Raw genomic sequence first — 27,810 nt, forward strand, 5'->3', positions numbered from 1 at the left:
GTTTCAAGAAGCAGATTTAAAGACCCCTGCAACTCCCCGCAAGAAGCGTGAGACTTGCAACACTGCACCCGGCGACCCCGACTCGACTGGTGGAGAACCAACACCTCAGGGAGGACCCTCCCGCGACTCCGAGACCGTGAGTAACCAAAGTTGTTCCCCCTGAGCCCCCACAGCGACGCCTGCAGAGGAAATCCCGAGGCTCCCCCTGACCGCGACTGCCTGAACTCTATTTCCCGACGGCTGGAAAAGACCCTGCACCCGCAGCCCCCAGCACCTGAAGGAACGGAACTCCTGTGCAGGAGTGACCCCCAGGAGGCCCTCTCCCTTGCCCAGGTGGTGGCTACCCCGAGGAGCCCCCCCCTTGCCTGCCTGCATCGCTGAAGAGACCCCTTGGTCTCCCATAGGAAACTATTGGAAACCCGACGCGTGTTTACACACTGCACCCGGCCGCCCCCGCGCTGCTGAGGGTGTACTTTTTGTGCTGACTCGTGTCCCCCCCGGTGCCCTACAAAACCCCCCTGGTCTGCCCTCCGAAGACGCGGGTACTTACCTGCTGGCAGACTAACCGGGGCACCCCCTTCTCTCCATTGAAGCCTATGTGTTTTGGGCACCTCTTTGACCTTTGCACCTGACCGGCCCTGAGCTGCTGGTGTGATAACTTTGGGGTTGCTCTGAACCCCCAACGGTGGGCTACCTTGGACCAAAAACTGAGACCTGTAAGTGACTTACTTACCTGCTAAAACTAACAATACTTTACCTCCCCCAGGAACTGTGAAAATTGCAGTGTGTCCACTTTTAAAACAGCTATTTGTGTTTTATGTAAAAAGTATAAATGCTACTGTAATTATTCAAAGTTCCTAAAGTACTTACCTGCAATACCTTTCAAATGAGATATTACATGTAGAATTTGAACCTGTGGTTCTTAAAATAAACTAAGAAAAGATATTTTTCTATAACAAAACCTATTGGCTGGATTTGTCTCTGAGTGTGTGTTCCTCATTTATTGCCTGTGTGTATGTACAACAAATGCTTAACACTACTCCTTTGATAAGCCTACTGCTCGACCACACTACCACAAAATAGAGCATTAGTATTATCTCTTTTTGCCACTATCTTACCTCTAAGGGGAACCCTTGGACTCTGTGCATGCTATTCCTTACTTTGAAATAGCACATACAGAGCCAACTTCCTACAGGGATCATCTAATGACAAATCGGGAGGGCCCAAGTTTGCTATTTTAATACTTTTGCGCAAGGTCTTTATGTTATCACGTGACCAAAAAGTGCACCCATTAGATTTATTATAGACAACATTGTTCTTCCTGGAGTTCCAGGAATCAAGAGCCTTAAGCTCTGAATCAATGGACACAGAAAGAATACTGTGATCAGTCCCCAAAATCTCCAACTGTGAACAAACAATGATTATTTGATGGGACACAACCATATAGTCAATTAAAGATTGACCACAAGGGGAATGAAATGTGTATAAAGCAGGAGAGTCTTTAGGGAATCTGCCATTCAGGAACACACATTCATACAGTCTCAGACTTTCCAGGAAGCATAAGCCCCGCCCATATAATCTAACCTTTTCTGGTAAAACTACATCAAGGATACACCAAACCTCATCCATTGCAGTATTACAAAAGGTCATACAGGCTGAATTTGATACTTTAGAATTAAAGTCCCCTACTATAATAACCAAGGGACATTCCTCCAGAAGACTGATGTTATGAACAAATGAGAACATGGAGTTAACTAGGATATCCTGAGGCTTACCACAGGGGATATATATGTTTACAAGCCAAAAAGATGACACCCCTCCATTCTCATTTGAAACTGCCAACTTTAAGCAAAGGCAAATATTTGAGGGATGAACAAATACCTTTGGATTCCAGTTGATGTTATTATTATAGACATATAATCAGTGGCTTGAGGTGCTACAAAGTTCCGTTTCAAATTGGATTGACCGAGGCCCGCCATACTCCCAAGATACTAGTTTATCCCAAGGGTTACCTCTGCAGCACCGGAAGCTTTGCAGTGTTTCTGGTCCCACTCAGTGTGCCAGCTACCCCGCTCCACTTAGATAGCTTATCTCCCCTCTGAGGTTCCAAAGGACTCGGTTCCTCCATTTCCGCAACACTTATAACTCTCCTCCTTATATCTTTACCTATAGAAAAAGTGATGTCCTTCAGATTAACAGACCCCCCTCTGTATCGGGTCCTACAATTTACCCTGAGTTTACAACATTAAACTATCACAATTCAGCTCTGCAATAGGCTTTACTCCAAAGACATCTATTTCTCTTTTCCAGAAGCAGTCTTCATTCTCGAGGATCAGCATAATTACAGTCTTAGAACTTAATGTTACCCCTGAGCTTGGGAAAGTAGCAGAGGAGTTTATATACACATCAATGTCTTTACGTGTTACAAGTCTCAGGGCCTTAATTTCAAATAGTGAATGTAAAGTGAAGTGTCTATTCAAAGGGCCCAATTCACGATCGAACAGGGTGACAAAGTCCAACATATTTGAAATTGAACCAATTTCCGTATCCTTTGGGCTCTCAATGGAATTATCAGACTTTGTCTCGGGCCCATAGTGAGAATTCTGTAACAGTAGAAAAAATGGTTGAGCCTCTCCATTAAGGGTTCTATCTGGCCTTAGTTTGTGCCATGAGGAACATTATTTAACATTTCAGTATTTGTAGAAAGAGCAGGAGCGACAGGCTCAACAGGAATACTTGCAAACCTTATTTGTTTGACTTACAGTTCACAAAACAACATTTATTTTTCCTCTTCCCCTAAGGAAGTTTTACCAAGGACTTCCCTGAGGTGACTCCCACTCCCTATGGAGCCCCATTAGAGGACATTATAGGGGAATTTAATTTGTTTTAGATGTTGCATTAGTTACCTTAGGGGAGTCCCCTGGCCCGCAGGGCTTACCCGCTTGGATGCCAATTTCTTTTGACCCACATTTGACCATATTACTGGACTAGGGTGACCTGCGATTTGAACTCTTTTACCTTTTGCCCCCACATTTGACATACACCATAGAAGGTAAGTTGTTGAACCCCCCCAAAAAATTGGAGACAATATATCCAACGCATAATCAGAATTGGAGACCATTCTTTTTAACAGATAAAATAGAAGAAAAAACGTTCTCAATTCAAAACATAATTTCAGAGGAAGCATTTCCCCCACCTTCCCCTTTCAGGTTAAACAGCTGCACATTCCATTGAGCCCTTCAGGACACAAATGACTCGCGATTCATTGAGTTATTTGAGTTTAGTGAAGCTGAAGAGGCCCTCAGGGAAGGTGTACAACTATACAAAGCAGGCAGCGAAGGGCAGCTGGGCAAACATTGCAAAGCCTGGCCTAAATCACCCATGTCCCCTCCACACACAAAGAAAGTGGCAGAATATTTCAGGCATGCCTCCCTTAGCCTATTCTTATCATTTAAAAAAGTCCTGTGTTTAGCAGACTGCAGTCTTCCAACACAACGGGGCCCTAGCTAGGCATCTCAGTATAGACCCAGTAAAATATTCTGTGTGAGACATTTGTTTTTAACTGGAGAGATATCTTGTCCAAATAGAGAGTCCAAAGGATCTATCTACCTCTGTTGGACTTAAGTCCACCTCCTGGATGCCAGACGGGCCACTTGTGGAGTTCAATTCAATATGGCTGTTTAGAACTGGACATAGCATTGCAGCCTTCTGCTCCACAGAGCCCAACTCAAGATAACTACGTGGGTCGATTTCCCTTGGAACAGCCCTTCTGCTAATCCAGGAGATCCACATAGTGGATTTAACTTAGATGAAGGGAGATAACTTTGGCCAACTTGAGCTCCCTGGTATTTTAAAAGCACATTGAGAGGGTGAAGGGTCCAAGAACACATCAAAGACTTGATCCATACCAGTAGCTGTCTCGTTTTTTTCCTCCTCCTTAACCACTCATTAAATAAAGTTCGAAATTCAAGGAGAAGACTTCAGATGAGACAACTGAGACTTTTTCTGACAAATGGATTTTTTTAATTGCAGGACATTATTGGGTGGATTAGTTGCAGCAATAAAATGACCAGAGTATAGTTTTCCTAATGTCATTATAACAAGGCCAGCTGAGAGAAAGATGCAACACACCAACCACACCAAAACTGGGGGAAGGGAGAGAATAACTCCCACGGTCCTGGGTCTTCATGCACCGGCTAGGAATTCGTTGCCACTTTATATGCTGTACTAATGCTGGACAAGAGTCAAAACGTTACTTGCAGTTGTGCTCACTGATAACTAAGCACTAATTGCTCAACAGAGCTATAAAAAATAAGCAATGAGTAAGGAATGACAGTAACTCCCCTTGTGATAGTGCGAGCAGACATCACCCTTTGACTTTCAATCTCTGACTCCAAGATGACCAACAGGGGAAAAGAACCTTCAGGGCAGAACAAATAAAAGTAGAAAGGACTGAGTAGGAGCACACCGGGCAACCTTACAAGACGCACCCAAACCTAGCTGAGCCACCTCTGTGAGGCCTTGGCTCTGTCCTCAAAAGCTGACTACAGCCACTGTACTAACACTCACACTTCTTAGCACCAGCAGTGTAGACTGTAAACAGGACACCTTTCCTACTAGGTAGCTGAAGCCTAAGGACTCGTGTTTGATTCTGGAAGTTAATTATGGTTATAATTCTGTCTAACACGGCACAAGGTCCACCAGAACACACCAAGATTAATGACTAGCAGAGTTTCCAGCAGAATTTTCAAAGCTCTTAGAATTCAAAAATCAAAATTCAAAATTTCTAAGTTCTGGGTTCTAGATGATGAGACTTTCCAAGGGTCCAGAGAACCTGGCTCCTTTCGTCTCCCCTCCAACCCTGCCCCACAACATGCATGCCCAATGTATCTTTTGCTACGGGCACACCGAGCACGAGGCCCTGGAGAGTAAAATGACCAGAAGCCTAGGTGGCAAATAGAAACATGCACCCGCTGGGCCGAGGGTTGATGAGTCAGGTACCTGCAGCAGTAGCCAAAACAGGAACCACAATGGAAAGCAAGCCAAGTTCACAGTCAACTGCTTCCACAGGCAAAAAGATCTAACCAAGCCAAGTTAGGCAAGTTGGCAAGTTCTGTGCAAATATTGACACAAGCGCTGGTGCCAGTTGGCTGATGCTGTTGTAAAATACCAGGGTTGCTGCATCCAGGCCGCCAACTTCATGTTAGCCACTTCAAGTACCCGACTGCTGCCCACAAGCCACACCCGAAGTGCCAGCCGACCACCCTAGCAAAACCCAATCTCTTCTCTCCCGCGTGCAACTATGCGTCATCTGTAGTCATCTGTAACTCATCCAACTAACCCGCCCCCGGGACAATAGTCCAATTCAATTCACCTCACCTCCTCAATGTGAGAGGAGGGCACTACTGGGGATGGGTCAAATGGATGAGGGAGCACAGCGCAATGGCAACAACAAGAGGGAATGTGTGGAAGAGGCAAGAATGCCATAGAGATTGTGGCACACTCACACCAACCGCTTCCTTGGGCATCTGCAGACTCTCAGTTGCAGACCCCACTCACCCGCTGCTAACTGCCACTGAAGCCGCCAACAGGCTCCTCAGGTGGCTGGTGCTGTGGGTTTTAAGGGCCTAGCGGTTTACACGGTTGTAGCTGAACGAGGGGCGGCCAACCTCCCCGCCTTACTTCTTCCTCTCTCCTTGAGACGGCTGTCTCTCCTCTACATCTCCTCGTCTCCTTTCTGTGTAACCTGTAGGGTCACATCACATCACACCTGAGGTGGGCACAGTATTGCTGCCACCATTAACTGCCTACACTTTTCTACTCATCCCATATGTGGTGAAGAAGATGAAGCAAGCCCCCATGACCCTCATTCTGGTGACTCCAACCTGGGCCAGACAGACTTAGTACACTATGGCCCATATTTATACTTTTTTAGCGCCGCATTTGCATCGTTTTTTTACGCTAAATTGGCGCAAACGTGCAAAATACAATTGTATTTTGTAAGCTTGCGCTGCTTTTACGTCAGAAAATGACGCAAATGCGGCGCTAAAAAAGTATAAATATGGGCCCATGTGCCTAGAAAGGTCTGTAAGCCCCCACAAAAAGTTTATCATCAGACTCAACAGCAGGGCATAATCAGACACTTGGACCTGTGGCAACTGATTCTAGAATTTTGGCACCTGAGATCTTAGGATTTGGGTACTTAAACCTCCCAGAAGAGCTTATGGTTGTATGTTGCAAAGTCGAAGTGTTTTGTCCTCTACTGCCTCGCACATCACTTGGATTCCTTTAATGTGAAGGTGCAGGATATAATTTCCCACCTCTTATATCTGCAGAAGGCAGGACTAATGTAAACTCCCATAAGTCTTCTCTTAGCAGCTGTAGCTGCACAAATGCAAACAGGGACAACTCATCCCTTTTTAGGATCTGTGTAGTCAAAGCTTTTATGGTGAATCTTCATATCCTCTATAACACCATCAGCACCTGTTTGGAACTCACCAGGCTGTCGCAATTACCTTTTAAACCCCTCCATTCATCAAAATATCATGGAAGGGTGCTTTTCTTGTAGTTGCAACTTCCCTTGTGCATATTAGTAAGTTACAGGCACTCAATGCTCAAGAGCCATTTATTCAAGTACATAGGGAAAAGGGTCGTCCTTTGTACTCATCCTAAGTTCTCACCTAAGGTAGTCTCTCCTTTCCATTTCAATTAGACTATTGAGCTGCTTGTTTTCTCCTCACAACCTGATTCTGTTGTGGAGAGAGCCTTGAATACACTAGAGGTTAGATGGGTACTTGTGTAGTATATTGATAGAACAAAGTCCTTCCATAAGACTAATTAGCTCTTTGTTGCTTATGCTAAACCACACAAGGGTCAGACAATCTCTGGAGCAGGAATTGTAAGAAGGATTGTAAAATTCATTCAGACATGATACACTAAGGCTAGGAGCTTGCTCTCTGTGCCTCCTAGTGCACACTGTACACATTAGAAGAGGGCTATTGTGGAATTCATAGGCAAAATCCCCTTAGTTTATATACATAAGGCAGCAAAATGGTCAACACCACGCATTCAAGTACATAGGGAGAAGGGTCGTCCTTCGTACTCATCCTAAGTTCTCACCTAAGGTAGTCTCTCCTTTCCATTTGAATTCACATTACGGTAGGAATATATTAGAATGTCACCAAGCCATGGTTGACCAAACTGTGTTAAGAACTTTATTTCATACATCTTCCTCATCTGCCCACTAGCCATCACTGGGAGACTTTATGGTCGATGCAAAGCATGTGTGTCTACAGCGACACACGCTACAGACTGAAAATGTTACTTACTCTGTTAGTATCTGTTCGAAGCGTGTCATTCTTTACATTCACATGCACCCTCCCTCCTTCCCCGAAGCGTGCCCACATTTTTACTAATTACCATACTTTATTTAGCTAATCACAATGCACAGGGCAATGATAAGGGCACGTATACTTAATCTTACGCTGCACTCTCACCTCTTACCCATTGTGCAAAAAACAGTCTAAGGCTGGGGTTGGTGCCCATGTGCATTGTGGACTAAGGGAGGAGTCATTCCACTTTCCGCAACTTGAAGCTTCTTCAAAGCAAATCAATGTATGATGTCCGGCCTAAAAACCAGATGAAAGGAGTTATACAAAGCATGAGAATACACAGCACTATGCACTGCGAACAAACCTTTGCAGGGTAAGTAATATTTTCCTTTAAATTCTCCAAGCAGTCCACACATTGTAGTAATACTGCAATGCCAGCACACATACAATGTGTGGAAAATTTCTGAATGTTTCTAGGCATAGGTTTATGTACAGGGTGAGTATACTTCCAGTACATATGGTATGATGGATAACATGCATTCAATTTTGCACCATGATGCAAAGGTTGTGTGCGGTGCTCGACATCTTTTATAGTGCACCAGTACAGGGCATAGCAGCAGCAGCAAGCCATTTTTTATAAATGTTGCTCTGTGCTGCTTTCTCTTCCCTCCTCAACATAGCACAGCAAATTGTGTTGCTTCGCTGCGTTGCACTACTGTAAAGAAATGGCTCCCTGTTGCAGCTACCCCCCACTTTTTGCCTGATACTGATGCTGACTTGACTGAGAAGTGTGCTGGGACCCTGCTAACCAGGCCCCAGCACCAGTGTTCCTTCACCTAAAATGTACCATTGTATCCACAATTGGCACACCCTGGCATTCAGATAAGTCCCTTGTAACTGGTACTTCTAGTACCAAGGGCCCTGATGCCAAGGAAGGTCTCTAAGGGCTGCAGCATGTCTTATGCCACCCTAGAGACCCCTCACTCAGCACAGACACACTGCTTACAAGCCTGTGTGTGCTAGTGAGAACAAAATGAGTAAGTCGACATGGCACTCCCCTCAGGGTGCCATGCCAGCCTCTCACTGCCTATGCAGTATAGGTAAGACACCCCTCTAGCAGGCCTTACAGCCCTAAGGCAGGGTGCACTATACCATAGGTGAGGGTACCAGTGCATGAGCACTGTGCCCCTACAGTGTCTAAACAAAACCTTAGACATTGTAAGTGCAGGGTAGCCATAAGAGTATATGGTCTGGGAGTCTGTCAAACACGAACTCCACAGCACCATAATGGCTACACTGAAAACTGGGAAGTTTGGTATCAAACTTCTCAGCACAATAAATGCACACTGATGCCAGTGTACATTTTATTGTAAAATACACCACAGAGGGCACCTTAGAGGTGCCCCCTGAAACTTAACCAACTATCTGTGTAGGCTGACTGGTTCCAGCAGCCTGCCACACTAGAGACATGTTGCTGGCCCCATGGGGAGAGTGCCTTTGTCACTCTGAGGCCAGTAACAAAGCCTGCACTGGGTGGAGATGCTAACACCTCCCCCAGGCAGGAGCTGTAACACCTGGCGGTGAGCCTCAAAGGCTCACCCCTTTGTCACAGCCCAGCAGGGCACTCCAGCTTAGTGGAGTTGCCCGCCCCCTCCGGCCACGGCCCCCACTTTTGGCGGCAAGGTTGGAGGGAACAAAGAAAGCAACAAGGAGGAGTCACTGGCCAGTCAGGACAGCCCCTAAGGTGTCCTGAGCTGAGGTGACTCTGACTTTTAGAAATCCTCCATCTTGCAGATGGAGGATTCCCCCAATAGGGTTAGGATTGTGACCCCCTCCCCTTGGGAGGAGGCACAAAGAGGGTGTACCCACCCTCAGGGCTAGTAGCCATTGGCTACTAACCCCCCAGACCTAAACACACCCTTAAATTTAGTATTTAAGGGCTACCCTGAACCCTAGAAAATTAGATTCCTGCAACTACAAGAAGAAGGACTGCCTAGCTGAAACCCCTGCAGCGGAAGACCAGAAGACGACAACTGCCTTGGCTCCAGAAACTCACCGGCCTGTCTCCTGCCTTCCAAAGATCCTGCTCCAGCGACGCCTTCCAAAGGGACCAGCGACCTCGACATCCTCTGAGGACTGCCCCTGCTTCGAAAAGACAAGAAACTCCCGAGGACAGCGGACCTGCTCCAAGAAAAGCTGCAACTTCGTTTCCAGCAGCTCCAAAGAACCCTGCAAGCTCCCCGCAAGAAGCGTGAGACTTGCAACACTGCACCCGGCGACCCCGACTCGGCTGGTGGCGATCCAACACCTCAGGAGGGACCCCAGGACTACTCTGATACTGTGAGTACCAAAACCTGTCCCCCCTGAGCCCCCACAGCGCCGCCTGCAGAGGGAATCCCGAGGCTTCCCCTGACCGCGACTCTTTGAATCTAAAGTCCCGACGCCTGGGAGAGACCCTGCACCCGCAGCCCCCAGGACCTGAAGGACCGGACTTTCACTGGAGAAGCGACCCCCAGGAGTCCCTCTCCCTTGCCCAAGTGGAGGTTTCCCCGAGGAACCCCCCCCTTGCCTGCCTGCAGCGCTGAAGAGATCCCGAGATCTCTCATAGACTAACATTGCGAACCCGACGCTTGTTTCTACACTGCACCCGGCCGCCCCCGCGCCGCTGAGGGTGAAATTTCTGTGTGGACTTGTGTCCCCCCCGGTGCCCTACAAAACCCCCCTGGTCTGCCCTCCGAAGACGCGGGTACTTACCTGCAAGCAGACCGGAACCGGGGCACCCCCTTCTCTCCATTCTAGCCTATGTGTTTTGGGCACCACTTTGAACTCTGCACCTGACCGGCCCTGAGCTGCTGGTGTGGTGACTTTGGGGTTGCTCTGAACCCCCAACGGTGGGCTACCTTGGACCAAGAACTGAACCCTGTAAGTGTCTTACTTACCTGGTAAAACTAACAAAAACTTACCTCCCCTAGGAACTGTGAAAATTGCACTAAGTGTCCACTTTTAAAACAGCTATTTGTGAATAACTTGAAAAGTATACATGCAATTTTGATGATTTGAAGTCCCTAAAGTACTTACCTGCAATACCTTTCGAATGAGATATTACATGTAGAATTTGAACCTGTGGTTCTTAAAATAAACTAAGAAAAGATATTTTTCTATATAAAAACCTATTGGCTGGATTTGTCTCTGAGTGTGTGTACCTCATTTATTGTCTATGTGTATGTACAACAAATGCTTAACACTACTCCTTGGATAAGCCTACTGCTCGACCACACTACCACAAAATAGAGCATTAGTATTATCTATTTTTACCACTATTTTACCTCTAAGGGGAACCCTTGGACTCTGTGCATGCTATTCCTTACTTTGAAATAGCACATACAGAGCCAACTTCCTACATTGGTGGATCAGCGGTGGGGTACAAGACTTTGCATTTGCTGGACTACTCAGCCAATACCTGATCACACGACAAATTCCAAAATTGTCATTAGAAATTCCTTTTTGCAATTTGAAAAGTTTTCTAAATTCTTAAAAGACCTGCTAGGGCCTTGTGTTAGATCCTGTTTAGCATTTCTTTTAGAGTTTAAAAGTTTGTAAAAGTTTGAATTAGATTCTAGAACCAGTTTTAGATTCTTAAAAAGTATTCCAACTTTTAGAAGCAAAATGTCTAGCACAGATGTGACTGTGGTGGAACTCGACACCACACCTTACCTCCATCTTAAGATGAGGGAGCTAAGGTCACTCTGTAAAATAAAGAAAATAACAATGGGCCCCAAACCTACCAAAATACAGCTCCAGGAGCTTTTGGCAGAGTTTGAAAAGGCCAACCCCTCTGAGGGTGGCAACTCAGAGGAAGAGGATAGTGACTTGGAGGACAATTCCCCCCTACCAGTCCTATCTAGGGAGAACAGGGTCCCTCAAACCCTGACTCCAAAAATAATAGTCAGAGATGCTGGTTCCCTCACAGGAGAGACCAACACCTCTGAAATCACTGAGGATAACCCCAGTGAAGAGGACATCCAGTTAGCCAGGATGGCCAAAAGATTGGCTTTGGAAAAGCAGCTCCTAGCCATAGAAAGGGAAAGAAAAGAGATGGGCCTAGGTCCCATCAATGGTGGCAGCAACTTAAATAGGGTCAGAGATTCTCCTGACATCCTAAAAATCCCCAAAGGGATTGTAACAAAATATGAAGATGGTGATGACATCACCAAATGGTTCACAGCTTTTGAGAGGGCTTGTGTAACCAGAAAAGTGAACAGATCTCACTGGGGTGCTCTCCTTTGGGAAATGTTCACTGGAAAGTGTAGGGATAGACTCCTCACACTCTCTGGAAAAGATGCAGAATCTTATGACCTCATGAAGGGTACCCTGATTGAGGGCTTTGGATTCTCCACTGAGGAGTATAGAATTAGGTTCAGGGGGGCTCAAAAATCCTCGAGCCAGACCTGGGTTGATTTTGTAGACTACTCAGTAAAAACACTAGATGGTTGGTTAACTGGAAATGAAGTGTGTGACTATGTTGGGCTTTATAATTTGTTTATGAAAGAACACATTTTAAGTAACTGCTTCAATGAAAAGTTGCATCAGTATCTGGTAGACCTAGGTCCAATTTCTCCCCAAGAATTGGGAAAGAAGGCAGACCACTGGGTCAAGACTAGGGTAACCAAAACTTCCACTGGGGGTGACCAAAAGAAAGGGGTTACAAAAACTCCCCAGGAGAAAGTGGGTGACACTAGAAACAAAGAAAAAGAGTCCTCTGTAGGCCCCCAAAAACCAGAACAGGTGGGTGGGCCCCAAGACACAACCCAAAACAAAGGTGGGTACCAGGGTAAGAACTGGGATGCCACTAAGGCATGGTGCCACAACTGTAAACAGTCTGGGCACCACACCAAGGACACTTCTTGTCCCAAAAACAAACCCCAGAACAAAATTCCAGGGGTAACCAGTGTAGCCATGGGAGATGACTCCTCAGATGAGGAGGTCTTCATAGCCTTCAACTGGAAACAGGGCCCAACAGGTGAGTTGGAGATTCCAGAGGGAAGTAGACACTTCCACCACCTACTGGTGAATGGAATCCCAACCACTGCCCTGAGAGACACTTGTGCCAGTCACACTATTGTGCATGACAGGCTGGTGCTCTCAAACCAGTACATCCCAGGTGAGACTGCCAGGGTAAGAGTTAGCCTAGACAGGGTCACTAAGAGGCCTGTGGCTTTAGTACCCATAGAAGTGGGTGGCACTCTTAGCTGGAGAAGGGTAGTAGTCAGTACAGACCTCCCCCTTGATTGTCTCCTTGGAAATGACTACCCAGAGGTTAGTCAGAGCCCAAGAGAGGAACTGGTCCAGTGCCAGTCCTCTCCCAAGGATTCTGGAAGTCCTGCCTCTGCAGTAAATGCAAGCAGGCCCCAGAAGAAGAAGAAAAGAAAACAGAGTAGGAAGGGTGGACAACCTTTAGCCAAGGTTACAGCAAGCCAAGGAGATTCTGCTCCAGTAGGGGAGAACTCCAAAAATGGCCCTGATAAAGTCCAACCTGACCCACAAGAAGTCCTGGCTAGTCAGGCAACTGTTAAACCTGAGTGGGTGGCTCCTCAGCTAACAGAAGAAAGAGTGGAAGAAGGGTGTTTACTACAAGATGTGGTAACCCCCCACTCTAATACAGCAGACAGGCAACCTGAACCCAAAGAGGCCTGTAACTTAGCCCCTTCCCTTTTAGGTGAAGAGCTAAAGGTGTGGTTCTGGGCACTGACAGCTGTCAGTGGCCTCTGCTGGGTGTTAGCCTTTATGGCTGCACTATCCTTAGCCTGGTGGTCTGACCCCATGCCAAATAGCAAGTTAGGCCCCCTGACCCTATTGGTCATGGTGGGGTTACTCCAGCTCTGGGTAACCTCTCTGGGTAAGCTAGGGGTAACCCTGGCCAAGATAAGGTTAGCAGAGGTGGATACCTCTAAGACCAAAATAGAAAGAATGGGTGGAGACATTGAAGAGGCAGACAAGAGGCAATTCAGACTAGGTCCTATCACTGTGGAAGTAGGTCAGTTCCCCAAAGGGAATGACCTGAACAGAAGGATGTAAGGCAGAGTAGGCCCTGCAACTAACCAGCCTATTTCTCCTACTCTTCCTCGCCTGACAGACTAGGAAGACTCTCCCAGCTTGGGCTGAGTCTCCTGGCCTGTGGGCTGGGGGGGGCTTGTGTAAAGAAATGGCTCCCTGTTGCAGCTACCCCCCACTTTTTGCCTGATACTGATGCTGACTTGACTGAGAAGTGTGCTGGGACCCTGCTAACCAGGCCCCAGCACCAGTGTTCCTTCACCTAAAATGTACCATTGTATCCACAATTGGCACACCCTGGCATTCAGATAAGTCCCTTGTAACTGGTACTTCTAGTACCAAGGGCCCTGATGCCAAGGAAGGTCTCTAAGGGCTGCAGCATGTCTTATGCCACCCTAGAGACCCCTCACTCAGCACAGACACACTGCTTACAAGCCTGTGTGTGCTAGTGAGAACAAAATGAGTAAGTCGACATGGCACTCCCCTCAGGGTGCCATGCCAGCCTCTCACTGCCTATGCAGTATAGGTAAGACACCCCTCTAGCAGGCCTTACAGCCCTAAGGCAGGGTGCACTATACCATAGGTGAGGGTACCAGTGCATGAGCACTGTGCCCCTACAGTGTCTAAACAAAACCTTAGACATTGTAAGTGCAGGGTAGCCATAAGAGTATATGGTCTGGGAGTCTGTCAAACACGAACTCCACAGCACCATAATGGCTACACTGAAAACTGGGAAGTTTGGTATCAAACTTCTCAGCACAATAAATGCACACTGATGCCAGTGTACATTTTATTGTAAAATACACCACAGAGGGCACCTTAGAGGTGCCCCCTGAAACTTAACCAACTATCTGTGTAGGCTGACTGGTTCCAGCAGCCTGCCACACTAGAGACATGTTGCTGGCCCCATGGGGAGAGTGCCTTTGTCACTCTGAGGCCAGTAACAAAGCCTGCACTGGGTGGAGATGCTAACACCTCCCCCAGGCAGGAGCTGTAACACCTGGCGGTGAGCCTCAAAGGCTCACCCCTTTGTCACAGCCCAGCAGGGCACTCCAGCTTAGTGGAGTTGCCCGCCCCCTCCGGCCACGGCCCCCACTTTTGGCGGCAAGGTTGGAGGGAACAAAGAAAGCAACAAGGAGGAGTCACTGGCCAGTCAGGACAGCCCCTAAGGTGTCCTGAGCTGAGGTGACTCTGACTTTTAGAAATCCTCCATCTTGCAGATGGAGGATTCCCCCAATAGGGTTAGGATTGTGACCCCCTCCCCTTGGGAGGAGGCACAAAGAGGGTGTACCCACCCTCAGGGCTAGTAGCCATTGGCTACTAACCCCCCAGACCTAAACACACCCTTAAATTTAGTATTTAAGGGCTACCCTGAACCCTAGAAAATTAGATTCCTGCAACTACAAGAAGAAGGACTGCCTAGCTGAAACCCCTGCAGCGGAAGACCAGAAGACGACAACTGCCTTGGCTCCAGAAACTCACCGGCCTGTCTCCTGCCTTCCAAAGATCCTGCTCCAGCGACGCCTTCCAAAGGGACCAGCGACCTCGACATCCTCTGAGGACTGCCCCTGCTTCGAAAAGACAAGAAACTCCCGAGGACAGCGGACCTGCTCCAAGAAAAGCTGCAACTTCGTTTCCAGCAGCTCCAAAGAACCCTGCAAGCTCCCCGCAAGAAGCGTGAGACTTGCAACACTGCACCCGGCGACCCCGACTCGGCTGGTGGCGATCCAACACCTCAGGAGGGACCCCAGGACTACTCTGATACTGTGAGTACCAAAACCTGTCCCCCCTGAGCCCCCACAGCGCCGCCTGCAGAGGGAATCCCGAGGCTTCCCCTGACCGCGACTCTTTGAATCTAAAGTCCCGACGCCTGGGAGAGACCCTGCACCCGCAGCCCCCAGGACCTGAAGGACCGGACTTTCACTGGAGAAGCGACCCCCAGGAGTCCCTCTCCCTTGCCCAAGTGGAGGTTTCCCCGAGGAACCCCCCCCTTGCCTGCCTGCAGCGCTGAAGAGATCCCGAGATCTCTCATAGACTAACATTGCGAACCCGACGCTTGTTTCTACACTGCACCCGGCCGCCCCCGCGCCGCTGAGGGTGAAATTTCTGTGTGGACTTGTGTCCCCCCCGGTGCCCTACAAAACCCCCCTGGTCTGCCCTCCGAAGACGCGGGTACTTACCTGCAAGCAGACCGGAACCGGGGCACCCCCTTCTCTCCATTCTAGCCTATGTGTTTTGGGCACCACTTTGAACTCTGCACCTGACCGGCCCTGAGCTGCTGGTGTGGTGACTTTGGGGTTGCTCTGAACCCCCAACGGTGGGCTACCTTGGACCAAGAACTGAACCCTGTAAGTGTCTTACTTACCTGGTAAAACTAACAAAAACTTACCTCCCCTAGGAACTGTGAAAATTGCACTAAGTGTCCACTTTTAAAACAGCTATTTGTGAATAACTTGAAAAGTATACATGCAATTTTGATGATTTGAAGTCCCTAAAGTACTTACCTGCAATACCTTTCGAATGAGATATTACATGTAGAATTTGAACCTGTGGTTCTTAAAATAAACTAAGAAAAGATATTTTTCTATATAAAAACCTATTGGCTGGATTTGTCTCTGAGTGTGTGTACCTCATTTATTGTCTATGTGTATGTACAACAAATGCTTAACACTACTCCTTGGATAAGCCTACTGCTCGACCACACTACCACAAAATAGAGCATTAGTATTATCTATTTTTACCACTATTTTACCTCTAAGGGGAACCCTTGGACTCTGTGCATGCTATTCCTTACTTTGAAATAGCACATACAGAGCCAACTTCCTACAACTACAAAATAATATATCTACCCCTTAGAGATTTTAAGCATTTTCGTAAACTTTAATGTGGTAGCTTTGTCTTTCAAAAACGAACTTTGATTGAATCAAAGGGCAACACCCAAGATGCTGAGCTTTCTGGTTCAGAATCATTTTCCTTTAAGAGATTTCTGTTACACCAGCACAACTCACCAAGATAGGAGGTCCCAGATGACTTGAAATGTAATGTCATACTGTGAAACCTTAGTGGTTCAGTTCCTCAGAATGCCCTGCTTAATATCCCATAACGTTTTAATCAGTGGTGACCAGTAATGTGCAGCAGTAGGGAGGCCCGCATGCACACAACACACAGACACACTCACACACCCATACACACTCTATATTTCATACACATACTCACACCAAACACATACATGCGCACCCACCCGTTCAAAGCATGCACACATAAACATACAAGCATTCATTCATACACACATGCACGCACGTATGCAACATTACAAAAAAAAAACTTTATGGGTGGCATTTTGGGTGGCAGAAAGGAAGCCTCAGTGATACCTGGAGGAGTGGGACTGCTGCCCCCTCTTACTGAATGACTCTTGTATAATCTGGGCACTTCAGGGCTTAAAACAGAAGTACCGAGGTCTGAGTCTCTCTGTGAGACTCCCCTCTCCATGAGGGGAAGGCTCATGGGAGATTTTGCTGGGCTGAAGAGGTCATGGCCACCAGGCTGCGAAATCTTTAGCCTGGCAAAAGTTGGCTCAGGCATCAAGGTACTTGCACATTTAGTGCTTGTACAGCACCTGGATGCCTGACTCGAACATAAGGAGTGTCTGTTAGGCTGACCTTTGCTTAGCCTGACAGATAATCTTCATGCATCAGAAAAAAGTGGAGGGGCAGGGGCCCCTCTGCCCTTAACCATGGACTTTGGTTGTTTTTGATATCATGTTTCTGGGCCACTAACAACCAGGAAAGTCTTTCTAATCCTGGAGCGTTGTGTTCGATGGCATATGTTGCTGCAGATGCACATGTTTTGCACAGTCCGCTGCCTGGTGTTGGGCTCGGAGTATTACAAGTTGTTTTTCTTCGAAGAAGTCTTTTTTGGTCACGGGACCGAAGGACTCCTCCCTCTTCGGCTCCATTGCGCATGGGCGTCGACTCCATCTTAGATTGTTTTTTTCCGCTGTCGGGTTCGGACGTATTCCTTTTCGCTCCGTGTTTCGGTTCGGAAAGTTAGTCAGAATCTCGGAAGAAAGCGTCGGTATTGTTCCGTTCGGTATCGGGATAGTTAGGTACATCGACACCGATCATCGGAAGACTTTGGGGTAGCTTCGATTCCCCCATCGGGGCCTGGTCGGCCCGACCGCGTGCGACATCGAAGCCGATGGAACGGACCCCGTTTCGTTTCTGCCCAAAATGTCACAGTAAGTATCCTTATACAGATCAGCACTTGGTCTGTAACTTGTGCTTGTCCCCCGAGCACAAGGAGGATACCTGTGAGGCCTGTCGAGCCTTCCGGTCCAGAAAAACACTCCGGGACCGAAGAGCCAGGCGTTTACAAATGGCGTCCACGCCAACAAAACAACGTTTCGATGACGAAGAGGAAACATTCTCGGTTCCGGAATCAGAATCCGGAGACTCCGACGTCGAACAACAGCAACAAACAGTGAGTAAGACGTCGAAAATTAAAACCATCGAGAAGACAAAAGCCCAGGGGACGCCACTGCCGACAGGCCATGGCTCGACCCATAAAACCGGCGACCCGTCGAAGGCGCCGAAAAAGGGCACACCCATAGCGAAGACACAAGACTCCGGTCGAGGGACCGCTATGGAGCAACCTCGGAGCCGAGATAGCGGCTCCGAGAGGCAAAAACAAGATGCCGGCACCGAAAAACATCGGCACGAGACACACTGCCGAAAGCCACAAAAATTCTGTCGGTGCCGAAGCCGAAAAAAGATTCTCTCTCGGCGCCGAAAAGTTCCACACCTTCATCCTACACAGAGGAACAAGGAATAAGTGGCCAGATGCACAGATTTGGACAAGAGCTCCAAAGTGTAGAATCAGACTACACACAAAAGAGACTGTACATCCAGCAAGACACAGGGAAGATATCAACCCTTCCACCAATAATGAGGAAAAGAAGGATCGGACTTCTCAAGGATGACGCACAACCACAAGCCAAAGTGGTTAAAAAAGTCACGCCTCCGCCCTCTCCACCGCAACAGGCATCGCCGGCACAAACACCGCCACAAATGCACTCACCAGCGCAAACTACCATAAGTCAAGATAATCAGGATCAAGACGCTTGGGACCTATATGACACCCCAGTGCCGGACAATGATCCCGATTCATACCCCACAAAGCCGTCACCGCCAGAGGACAGTACCTCATACTCGCAACTGGTGGCTAGGGCTGCAGAATTCCACAATGTCCAACTGCATTCCGATCCTATAGAGGATGATTTTGTATTTAACACCCTCTCGGCTACACATAGCCAATATCAATGTCTCCCAATGCTACCAGGGATGTTACGGCACGCAAAACAAATTTTTGAAGAGCCCGTAAAATCAAGAGCCATCACCCCAAGGGTGGATAAGAAATACAAACCACCACCCACAGACCCAGTGTTTATTACTTCGCAGTTACCACCTGACTCCGTAGTAGTAGGGGCAGCTCGCAAGAGAGCAAATTCCCATACATCTGGCGACGCCCCACCTCCGGACAAAGAAAGCAGAAAATTTGATGCGGCAGGAAAAAGAGTAGCATCACAGGCAGCCAACCAGTGGCGCATCGCAAATTCTCAAGCGCTGCTGGCCAGATATGACCGCGCACACTGGGATGAGATGCAACTTCTCGTAGACCATCTTCCCCAGGAATACCAAAAAAGAGCGCAGCAAATAGTTGAAGAGGGACAAACGATCTCAAACAATCAAATCCACTCTTCACTGGACGCAGCCGATACTGCAGCGAGAACAGTCAACACTGCTGTCACCATAAGGAGACACGCTTGGCTCCGCACTTCAGGCTTCAAACCTGAAATCCAGCAGGCTGTCCTTAATATGCCCTTCAACGAGAAACAACTTTTTGGCCCTGAAGTGGACACAGCCATTGAAAAACTTAAAAAGGACACAGACACGGCCAAAGCCATGGGCGCACTCTACTCCCCGCAGAGCAGAGGCTCTTTTAGAAAAACTCCATTTAGAGGGGGGTTTCGTGGCCAACCCACAGACACCACCAGCCAACAAACAAGAACCACACCATATCAGGGTTCATTCCAAAGGGGAGGTTTCAGGGGATATAGAGGGGGTCAATTCCCAAGGAGTAGGGGAAGATTCCAGACTCCAAAAACACCTCCACCTAAACAGTGACGTTCAAGTCACACAACCCCTTCACTCAACACCAGTGGGGGGAAGACTAAGCCAATTCTACCAATCTTGGCAGCAGATTACAACAGACAATTGGGTATTAGCAATAATCCAACATGGCTATTGCATAGAATTCCACAAATTCCCACCAAACATCCCTCCAAAAACACGCAAAATGTCACCACAACATTTAGAACTTTTAGGACTAGAAGTTCAAGCACTACTGCAAAAGGATGCAATAGAGTTAGTACCAGTACAACAAAAAAACACAGGAGTTTACTCCCTGTACTTTCTAATTCCAAAAAAAGACAAAACATTAAGACCAATATTAGATCTCAGGACACTAAATACCTACATCATATCGGACCACTTTCACATGGTCACACTACAAGACATCATTCCACTGCTCAAACAGCAAGATTACATGACCACATTAGACCTAAAAGATGCGTACTTTCATATACCGATACACCCTTCTCACAGAAAGTACCTAAGGTTCGTATTCAAAGGAATACATTACCAATTCAAAGTGTTGCCATTCGGAATAACAACTGCACCAAGAGTGTTCACAAAATGTCTAGCAGTAGTAGCAGCACATATCAGGAGACAACAGATACATGTGTTTCCTTACCTGGACGATTGGCTAATCAAGACCAACACAGTAAAAAAGTGCACAAACGACACCACATATGTCATACAAACCCTTCACAAACTGGGTTTCTCCATCAACTATACAAAATCACACCTCGAACCGTGTCAGACACAACAATATCTAGGAGCAACCATCAACACATCAAAGGGAATTGCCACTAAAGTCCACAAAGAGTGCAAGCATTCCACAAGGTAATAAGTGCTATGTTTCCAAACCAAAAGATACAAGCAAAATTTGTGCTAAAACTTCTAGGCATGATGTCATCATGCATAGCCATTGTCCCAAACGCAAGACTACACATGCGACCCTTACAACAGTGCCTAGCATCACAATGGTCACAGGCACAGGGTCAACTTCAAAATCTGGTGTTGGTAGACCGCCAAACATACCTCTCGCTTCTATGGTGGAACAGCAACAATTTAAACAAAGGGCGGACATTTCAGGACCCAGTGCCTCAATACGTTATAACAACAGATGCTTCCATGACAGGGTGGGGAGCACACCTCAATCACCACAGCATTCAAGGACAATGGGATGTACACCAAACAAAATTTCATATCAATTACCTAGAACTGTTAGCAGTATTTCTAGCGTTAAAAACCTTTCAACCCATAATAACACACAAATACATTCTTGTCAAAACAGACAACATGACAACAATGTATTACTTAAACAAACAAGGAGGAACACACTCAACACAATTGTGCCTCCTAACACAAAAAATATGGCAGTGGGCGATTCACAACAACATTCGCCTAATAGCACAATTTATTCCAGGGATCCAAAACCAACTAGCAGACAACCTTTCGCGAGACCACCAACAAGTCCACGAATGGGAAATTCACCCCCAAGTTCTGAACAAGTACTTTCAAATTTGGGGAACACCCCAGATAGATTTGTTCGCAACAAAAGAAAACGCAAAATGCCAAAACTTCGCATCCAGGTACCCACACCGCGAATCACAAGGCAATGCTCTATGGATGAGTTGGTCAGGGATATTTGCATACGCTTTTCCCCCTCTCCCTCTCCTTCCATATCTAGTAAACAAGTTGAGTCAAAACCAACTCAAACTCATACTAATAGCACCCACATGGGCAAGACAACCTTGGTATACAACTCTACTAGACCTTTCACTAGTACCGCATGTCAAACTACCCAACAGACCAGATCTGTTAACACAACACAAACAACAGATCAGGCATCCAAACCCAGCATCATTGAATCTGGCAATTTGGCTCCTGAAATCCTAGAATTCGGACACTTAGACCTCACACAAGAATGCATGGAGGTCATAAAACAAGCTAGAAAAGCTTCCACTAGACACTGCTATGCATCTAAGTGGAAAAGATTTGTTTGCTACTGCCATACCAATCAAATCCAACCATTGCATGCCTCTACAAAGGACATAGTGGGATACTTACTACATTTGCAAAAAGCGAATCTCGCTTTTTCATCTATAAAAATACACCTCGCAGCAATATCTGCTTACCTACAAACTACTCATTCATCGTCTCTATTTAGAATACCAGTTATTAAAGCATTCATGGAAGGGCTAAAAAGAATTATACCACCAAGAACACCACCAGTTCCTTCATGGAACCTTAACATCGTCTTAACAAGACTCATGGGTCCACCTTTCGAACCCATGCATTCCTGTGAAATGCAATATCTAACCTGGAAAGTCGCATTTCTCATTGCAATCACATCCCTCAGAAGAGTAAGTGAAATACAGGCATTTACCATACAAGAACCATTTATTCAAATACACAAAAATAAAATAGTTCTAAGAACAAATCCAAAATTTCTACCAAAAGTAATCTCACCATTCCATTTAAATCAAACAGTAGAATTGCCAGTGTTCTTCCCACAACCAGATTCCGTGGCTGAAAGGGCACTACATACATTAGACATCAAAAGAGCACTAATGTACTACATTGACAGAACAAAGCTAATCAGGAAAACAAAACAACTGTTCATAGCTTTTCAAAAACCACACATAGGAAATCCAATCTCTAAACAAGGCATTGCTAGATGGATAGTCAGATGTATTCAAACATGCTATCTTAAAGCCAAAAGAGAATTGCCTATTACACCAAAGGCACACTCAACCAGAAAGAAAGGTGCTACAATGGCCTTTCTAGGAAACATTCCTATGAGCGAAATATGTAAGGCTGCAACCTGGTCTACGCCTCATACATTTACTAAACACTACTGTGTAGACGTACTAAATGCACAACAAGCTACAGTGGGCCAAGCTGTACTAAGAACATTATTCCAAACTACTTCAACTCCTACAGGCTAAACCACCGCTTTTAGGGGAGGTAACTGCTTTATAGTCTATGCAAAACATGTGTATCTGCAGCAACATACGCCATCGAACTGAAAATGTCACTTACCCAGTGTACATCTGTTCGTGGCATTAGTCGCTGCAGATTCACATGTGCCCTCCCGCCTCCCCGGGAAGCCTGTAGCCGTTTAGAAGTAGATCTTAAATCTTAAACATTTGTACATTTGTAAATAATTATTATAAACTTTTTATGTACATACGTATTCACTCCATTGCATGGGCACTATTTATAGCAAACAACTCCATCCTCACCCTCTGCGGGGAAAACAATCTAAGATGGAGTCGACGCCCATGCGCAATGGAGCCGAAGAGGGAGGAGTCCTTCGGTCCCGTGACCAAAAAAGACTTCTTCGAAGAAAAACAACTTGTAATACTCCGAGCCCAACACCAGGCAGCGGACTGTGCAAAACATGTGAATCTGCAGCGACTAATGCCACGAACAGATGTACACTGGGTAAGTGACATTTTCAATACCTTGCACTTGATACCATGAACTGCACAGTGAACTTGTTTTTCATGTGTGTGAGCTGCAGACCTTTAATGTTTCTGGGACCTATTTATATTTGCTGCATTGCATTACTTCAACCAGGAAAATATAAAGTCTAGCAAACGTGTAATTTAGGAGACTATGGAGAGCAGAGCTAGAGTGCATAATATTAAATGAAGGAATGCCCCCTTGCTTATTGCATTCACATGTATTTCTATGTTATTTTCGTGTTCATTCAGACTGGTGAGTTGTTCTTTTTGTATGAGAGTAGGCTGGAGCACTATCCAAAGTATATGAAAGTAGATTCACCCAGTTTAGAAGTCCCACGCATATGGGGCACAGCCTTTGTAGAGGACATGCCCTAAAGTCATTGCTTCTCTTCAAGAACTCTAGTCAATTGTCTTCTTCGCAGCTGATGCCTTTCCTTGTACAGCATGATCCCGAGCAAGGCTTTCTGTTACATCTTGGGCTCAGTATTGTCGCCAGCCCAGAAGAAAGGTAGCCATTAGCAGAGTTCCTCCTCTGCAAATCAATCTTCTCAGCTCCAGCTTGGATGTCGAAAAAAACATCCTGCAGCAACGTACAGACCAAGGGACCCAGTACACAGTACTTACTTTGAGCCGATGGCTGCAGGTTGGGTCCACTGGCACTCAGTTTTTGGGACTGGCACTTATTTGACTTTGACCCAAGCAAGAGGGGGAAAACACTCAAAAAGATAAGAAGGAGGATAAAAAAGATGAAAAAAAAATATGAAAAACGAAAAAAAGCAGGAACCTGCAAGAGTCAGATAAAGGGGACGGAAGTGTCTGGTGGTTTATTAAGCAGGCTTGAGGTGGAATCAAGATGACTGAGTCTTGGTTTTTAGCATGCCATTGTTCTGTAGTGCCAGCTGAGCAACACTTTGAGTGCGAGAAATTATTCTTTTACAAATTAGGCACTGCCAGTTCTTATGATCATGTGTAACCAATGGTAGTGTTTGCAACCTTTGAGTCTGGGAGGCTCCTCTAGTCCCAGAGAACTTTGACTACTACATGATTGTAATCAGCTCGAGCATCTTACAGGCTGGTTCAGACTGTTGTAGTTAGAATATGTATTTGCTCCCGACATACGGACAGATTCGTCAGAGATGCAGATCTTGGCAGAAAGGATGAGGACTACTAGAAACTTATTGAGTGGAGGGATGTAAATGTTTTGGGTCAGAGTTCAGCCTGACAAAAGCCAGAAATTTGAAATACATACATACAGACACCCACACCTACCTCTCTCTCTCTCTCTCTCTCTCTCGGACACAACTATGCACTCAGCCACAGGTACCCGCAAACCTTACCATTGACCACAACTTATACATGTGCATGCACAACCATCAATCACTCAATCAGTTATTTGTTAAGCACACTACTTACCTGGTAGGGTCTCAAGGCGCTGGGAGGTGGAGGGTGGGGGGCTACTGCTAAAAAAGCCAGGTCTTGAGACCCTTCCTGAAGGTCAGAAGGTCCTTGGTCAGACGTAGGTTGACGGGGAGGGAGTTGCAGGTCTTGGTGGCGAGGTGGAAGAAGGATCGGCTGCCGGCTGTGGTACGGTGGACGCGGGGAACGGTGGCGAGGGCGAGGTTGGCGGACCGGAGCTGGTGTGTCGGGACGTGGAAGTTGAGACGCTCGTTGAGATAGGCAGGTCCGGCGTTGTGGAGATCCTTGTGAGCATGGATCAGGAGTTTGAAGGTGATCCTTTTGTTGACGGGGAGCCAATGGAGGTCTCTGAGGTGGGCTGAGATGAGTGTGTGGCGAGGGAGGTTAAGGATAAGTCGTGCTAAGGCGTTCTGAATGCGCTGAAGTTTCTTCTGGAAATGCCCATCATCCAGGCATGTTCCACACATCATGGAAGTCCCTGGTAGGGGAGACTGAATACAGGGAGTGCAGAATTATTAGGCAAGTTGTATTTTTGAGGATTCATTTTATTATTGAACAACAACCATGTTCTCAATGAACCCAAAAAACTCATTAATATCAAAGCTGAATATTTTTGGAAGTAGTTTTTAGTTTGTTTTTAGTTTTAGCTATGTTAGGGGGATATCTGTGTGTGCAGGTGACTATTACTGTGCATAATTATTAGGCAACTTAACAAAAAAAAATATATACCCATTTCAATTATTTATTATTACCAGTGAAACCAATATAACATCTCAACATTCACACATATACATTTCTGACATTCAAAAACAAAACAAAAACAAATCAGTGACCAATATAGCCACCTTTCTTTGCAAGGACACTCAAAAGCCTGCCATCCATGGATTCTGTCAGTGTTTTGATCTGTTCACCATCAACATTGCGTGCAGCAGCAACCACAGCCTCCCAGACACTGTTCAGAGAGGTGTACTGTTTTCCCTCCTTGTAAATCTCACATTTGATGATGGACCACAGGTTCTCAATGGGGTTCAGATCAGGTGAACAAGGAGGCCATGTCATTAGATTTCCTTCTTTTATACCCTTTCTTGCCAGCCACGCTGTGGAGTACTTGGACGCGTGTGATGGAGCATTGTCCTGCATGAAAACCATGTTTTTCTTGAAGGATGCAGACTTCTTCCTGTACCACTGCTTGAAGAAGGTGTCTTCCAGGAACTGGCAGTAGGACTGGGAGTTGAGCTTGACTCCATCCTCAACCCGAAAAGGCCCCACAAGCTCATCTTTGATGATACCAGCCCAAACCAGTACTCCACCTCCACCTTGCTGGCGTCTGAGTCGGACTGGAGCTCTCTGCCCTTTACCAATCCAGCCACGGGCCCATCCATCTGGCCCATCAAGACTCACTCTCATTTCATCAGTCCATAAAACCGTTTCAGCTTGTGTGTCTTGTTCAGTGGTGGTCGTCTTTCAGCCTTTCTTACCTTGGCCATGTCTCTGAGTATTGCACACCTTGTGCTTTTGGGCACTCCAGTGATGTTGCAGCTCTGAAATATGGCCAAACTGGTGGCAAGTGGCATCGTGGCAGCTGCACGCTTGACTTTTCTCAGTTAATGGGCAGTTATTTTGCGCCTTGGTTTTTCCACACGCTTCTTGCGACCCTGTTGACTATTTTGAATGAAACGCTTGATTGTTCGATGATCACGCTTCAGAAGCTTTGCAATTTTAAGAGTGCTGCATCCCTCTGCAAGATATCTCATTATTTTTGACTTTTCTGAGCCTGTCAAGTCCTTCTTTTGACCCATTTTGCCAAAGGAAAGGAAGTTGCCTAATAATTATGCACACCTGATATAGGGTGTTGATGTCATTAGACCACACCCCTTCTCATTACAGAGATGCACATCACCTAATATGCTTAATTGGTAGTAGGCTTTCGAGCCTATACAGCTTGGAGTAAGACAACATGCATAAAGAGGATGATGTGGTCAAAATACTCATTTGCCTAATCATTCTGCACTCCCTGTAGTATGTTTGCACAGGAGAAGCCAGCAGGCATGTCCTCCAGCGGTGTACAGGTAAAAGAACTGGGCCTGCCTTATATTTACAGGGAGGTCGTAGCACTGTCTAAAAGAGGGATCCACTTGGTATGCCCCCACCTTGACTTCTGATCACAGCTCATGTGTTTCAGGCCCTGTAAAGACCCTGCAATGGACTTGCCTGATAGTCCTGTTCACTGAGGGAAAACATTTTCACTAGAGAAACTGGGATAGCAGGGTTCTCTAGAGTCATGTAGGTACTTTCTAGATCAACCATCTACTTATTTGAGATGCTTTTGAATGTAATCTAGTGTGATGATGCATGCCAGCGCTCAACCAGACTATGGGCCTGATTTAGAGTTTGGCAGACGGGTTATAATGCACTTGTAATATGGCAGATGGGATTGCTGTCATGTTTGTGACAGAGTAAGCCGTCCACCAAACTCAAAATCAGGCCTGTGTCGGTAAGGGTCATCTATAGTACAGAAGGATACTGCCCAAATTTCTGCTAAGATATGTATGTCTTTTAAGACACTGTGGTGAAAAAAATGTTATATTAGGAGATATGGATCGGCGAGAAGGGAAAACAGATGGTACACTTGTTAACTGAAGGAAGGAGAGCCTCTCCAGGTCGTGCATTTTCACAGTAAGCATAGGAAGCCACCTGCAGAGTTGTAACATTTAAAGTGGAGACAATAGACTGTATTGTGACTTCATTTTCTTTGTTGCATCCAGTGCGGTGTTTTTTGGCTTGCTAATGTTTTCTAACATAAGATTCTGGGTGTGTATTGTCAGGGGTAGTTGTTTAGATATTGACCACTTCAAAGAGGCCTTCACCAGTTGTGTGGTGACTGCCTGTAATCATATCGCTCAAATGATGTGCGGAAAAAAAAAACATTTTGTCAAACACATCAAATTGTCTGGTTTGCGTCTCACTTTGGGAAGTGAAGAAGGAATACACGCCAACTAAAGCAACCTAAAGTGGTGGAAGTATTCTAATAAGAGAAATGCAACCTCAGTGTAAACATCTCTATTCCAACAATTATCTTGCAGAGGGAGAAGTGCCCGGAAGTGCTGTCTTGGTTTTCGATATTGAGCTGCTGGAGCTTGTACCTGGTCTACCAGAAGGATACATGTTTATATGGAATGAAGAAGTACCTCCAAATCTTTTTGAAGAAATTGATAAAGACAAGAATGGAGAAGTTCCCTTAGAAGAGGTAGGTGTTGTTTCACTGCTTGCTTGTCTGTTTAGCTTTAACAAAAAAAAAGAACTAATGAGGAAGGGCTGTGTCTACCATCAGGTGCTGAAAGCTTTTTATCTTTATTA

The 27,810-nt window shown here is 46.3% G+C and overlaps 1 protein-coding gene across 1 annotated transcript in view; it reads left to right on the plus strand.

Moving 5' to 3' along the window:
- Window positions 1-27,810, plus strand: part of FKBP9 (FKBP prolyl isomerase 9) — a 264,101-nt gene that overhangs the window by 185,806 nt on the left and 50,485 nt on the right. Inside the window, exon 9 of the mRNA XM_069215456.1 lies at window positions 27,537-27,700. Within this exon, the coding sequence (XP_069071557.1) occupies window positions 27,537-27,700 (164 nt within the window). The remainder of the gene's footprint in view (window positions 1-27,536; window positions 27,701-27,810) is intronic.

Source organism: Pleurodeles waltl, chromosome 2_1, assembly GCF_031143425.1.
Source record: "Pleurodeles waltl isolate 20211129_DDA chromosome 2_1, aPleWal1.hap1.20221129, whole genome shotgun sequence".
In the NCBI taxonomy this organism is placed as follows: Eukaryota; Metazoa; Chordata; class Amphibia; order Caudata; family Salamandridae; genus Pleurodeles; species Pleurodeles waltl.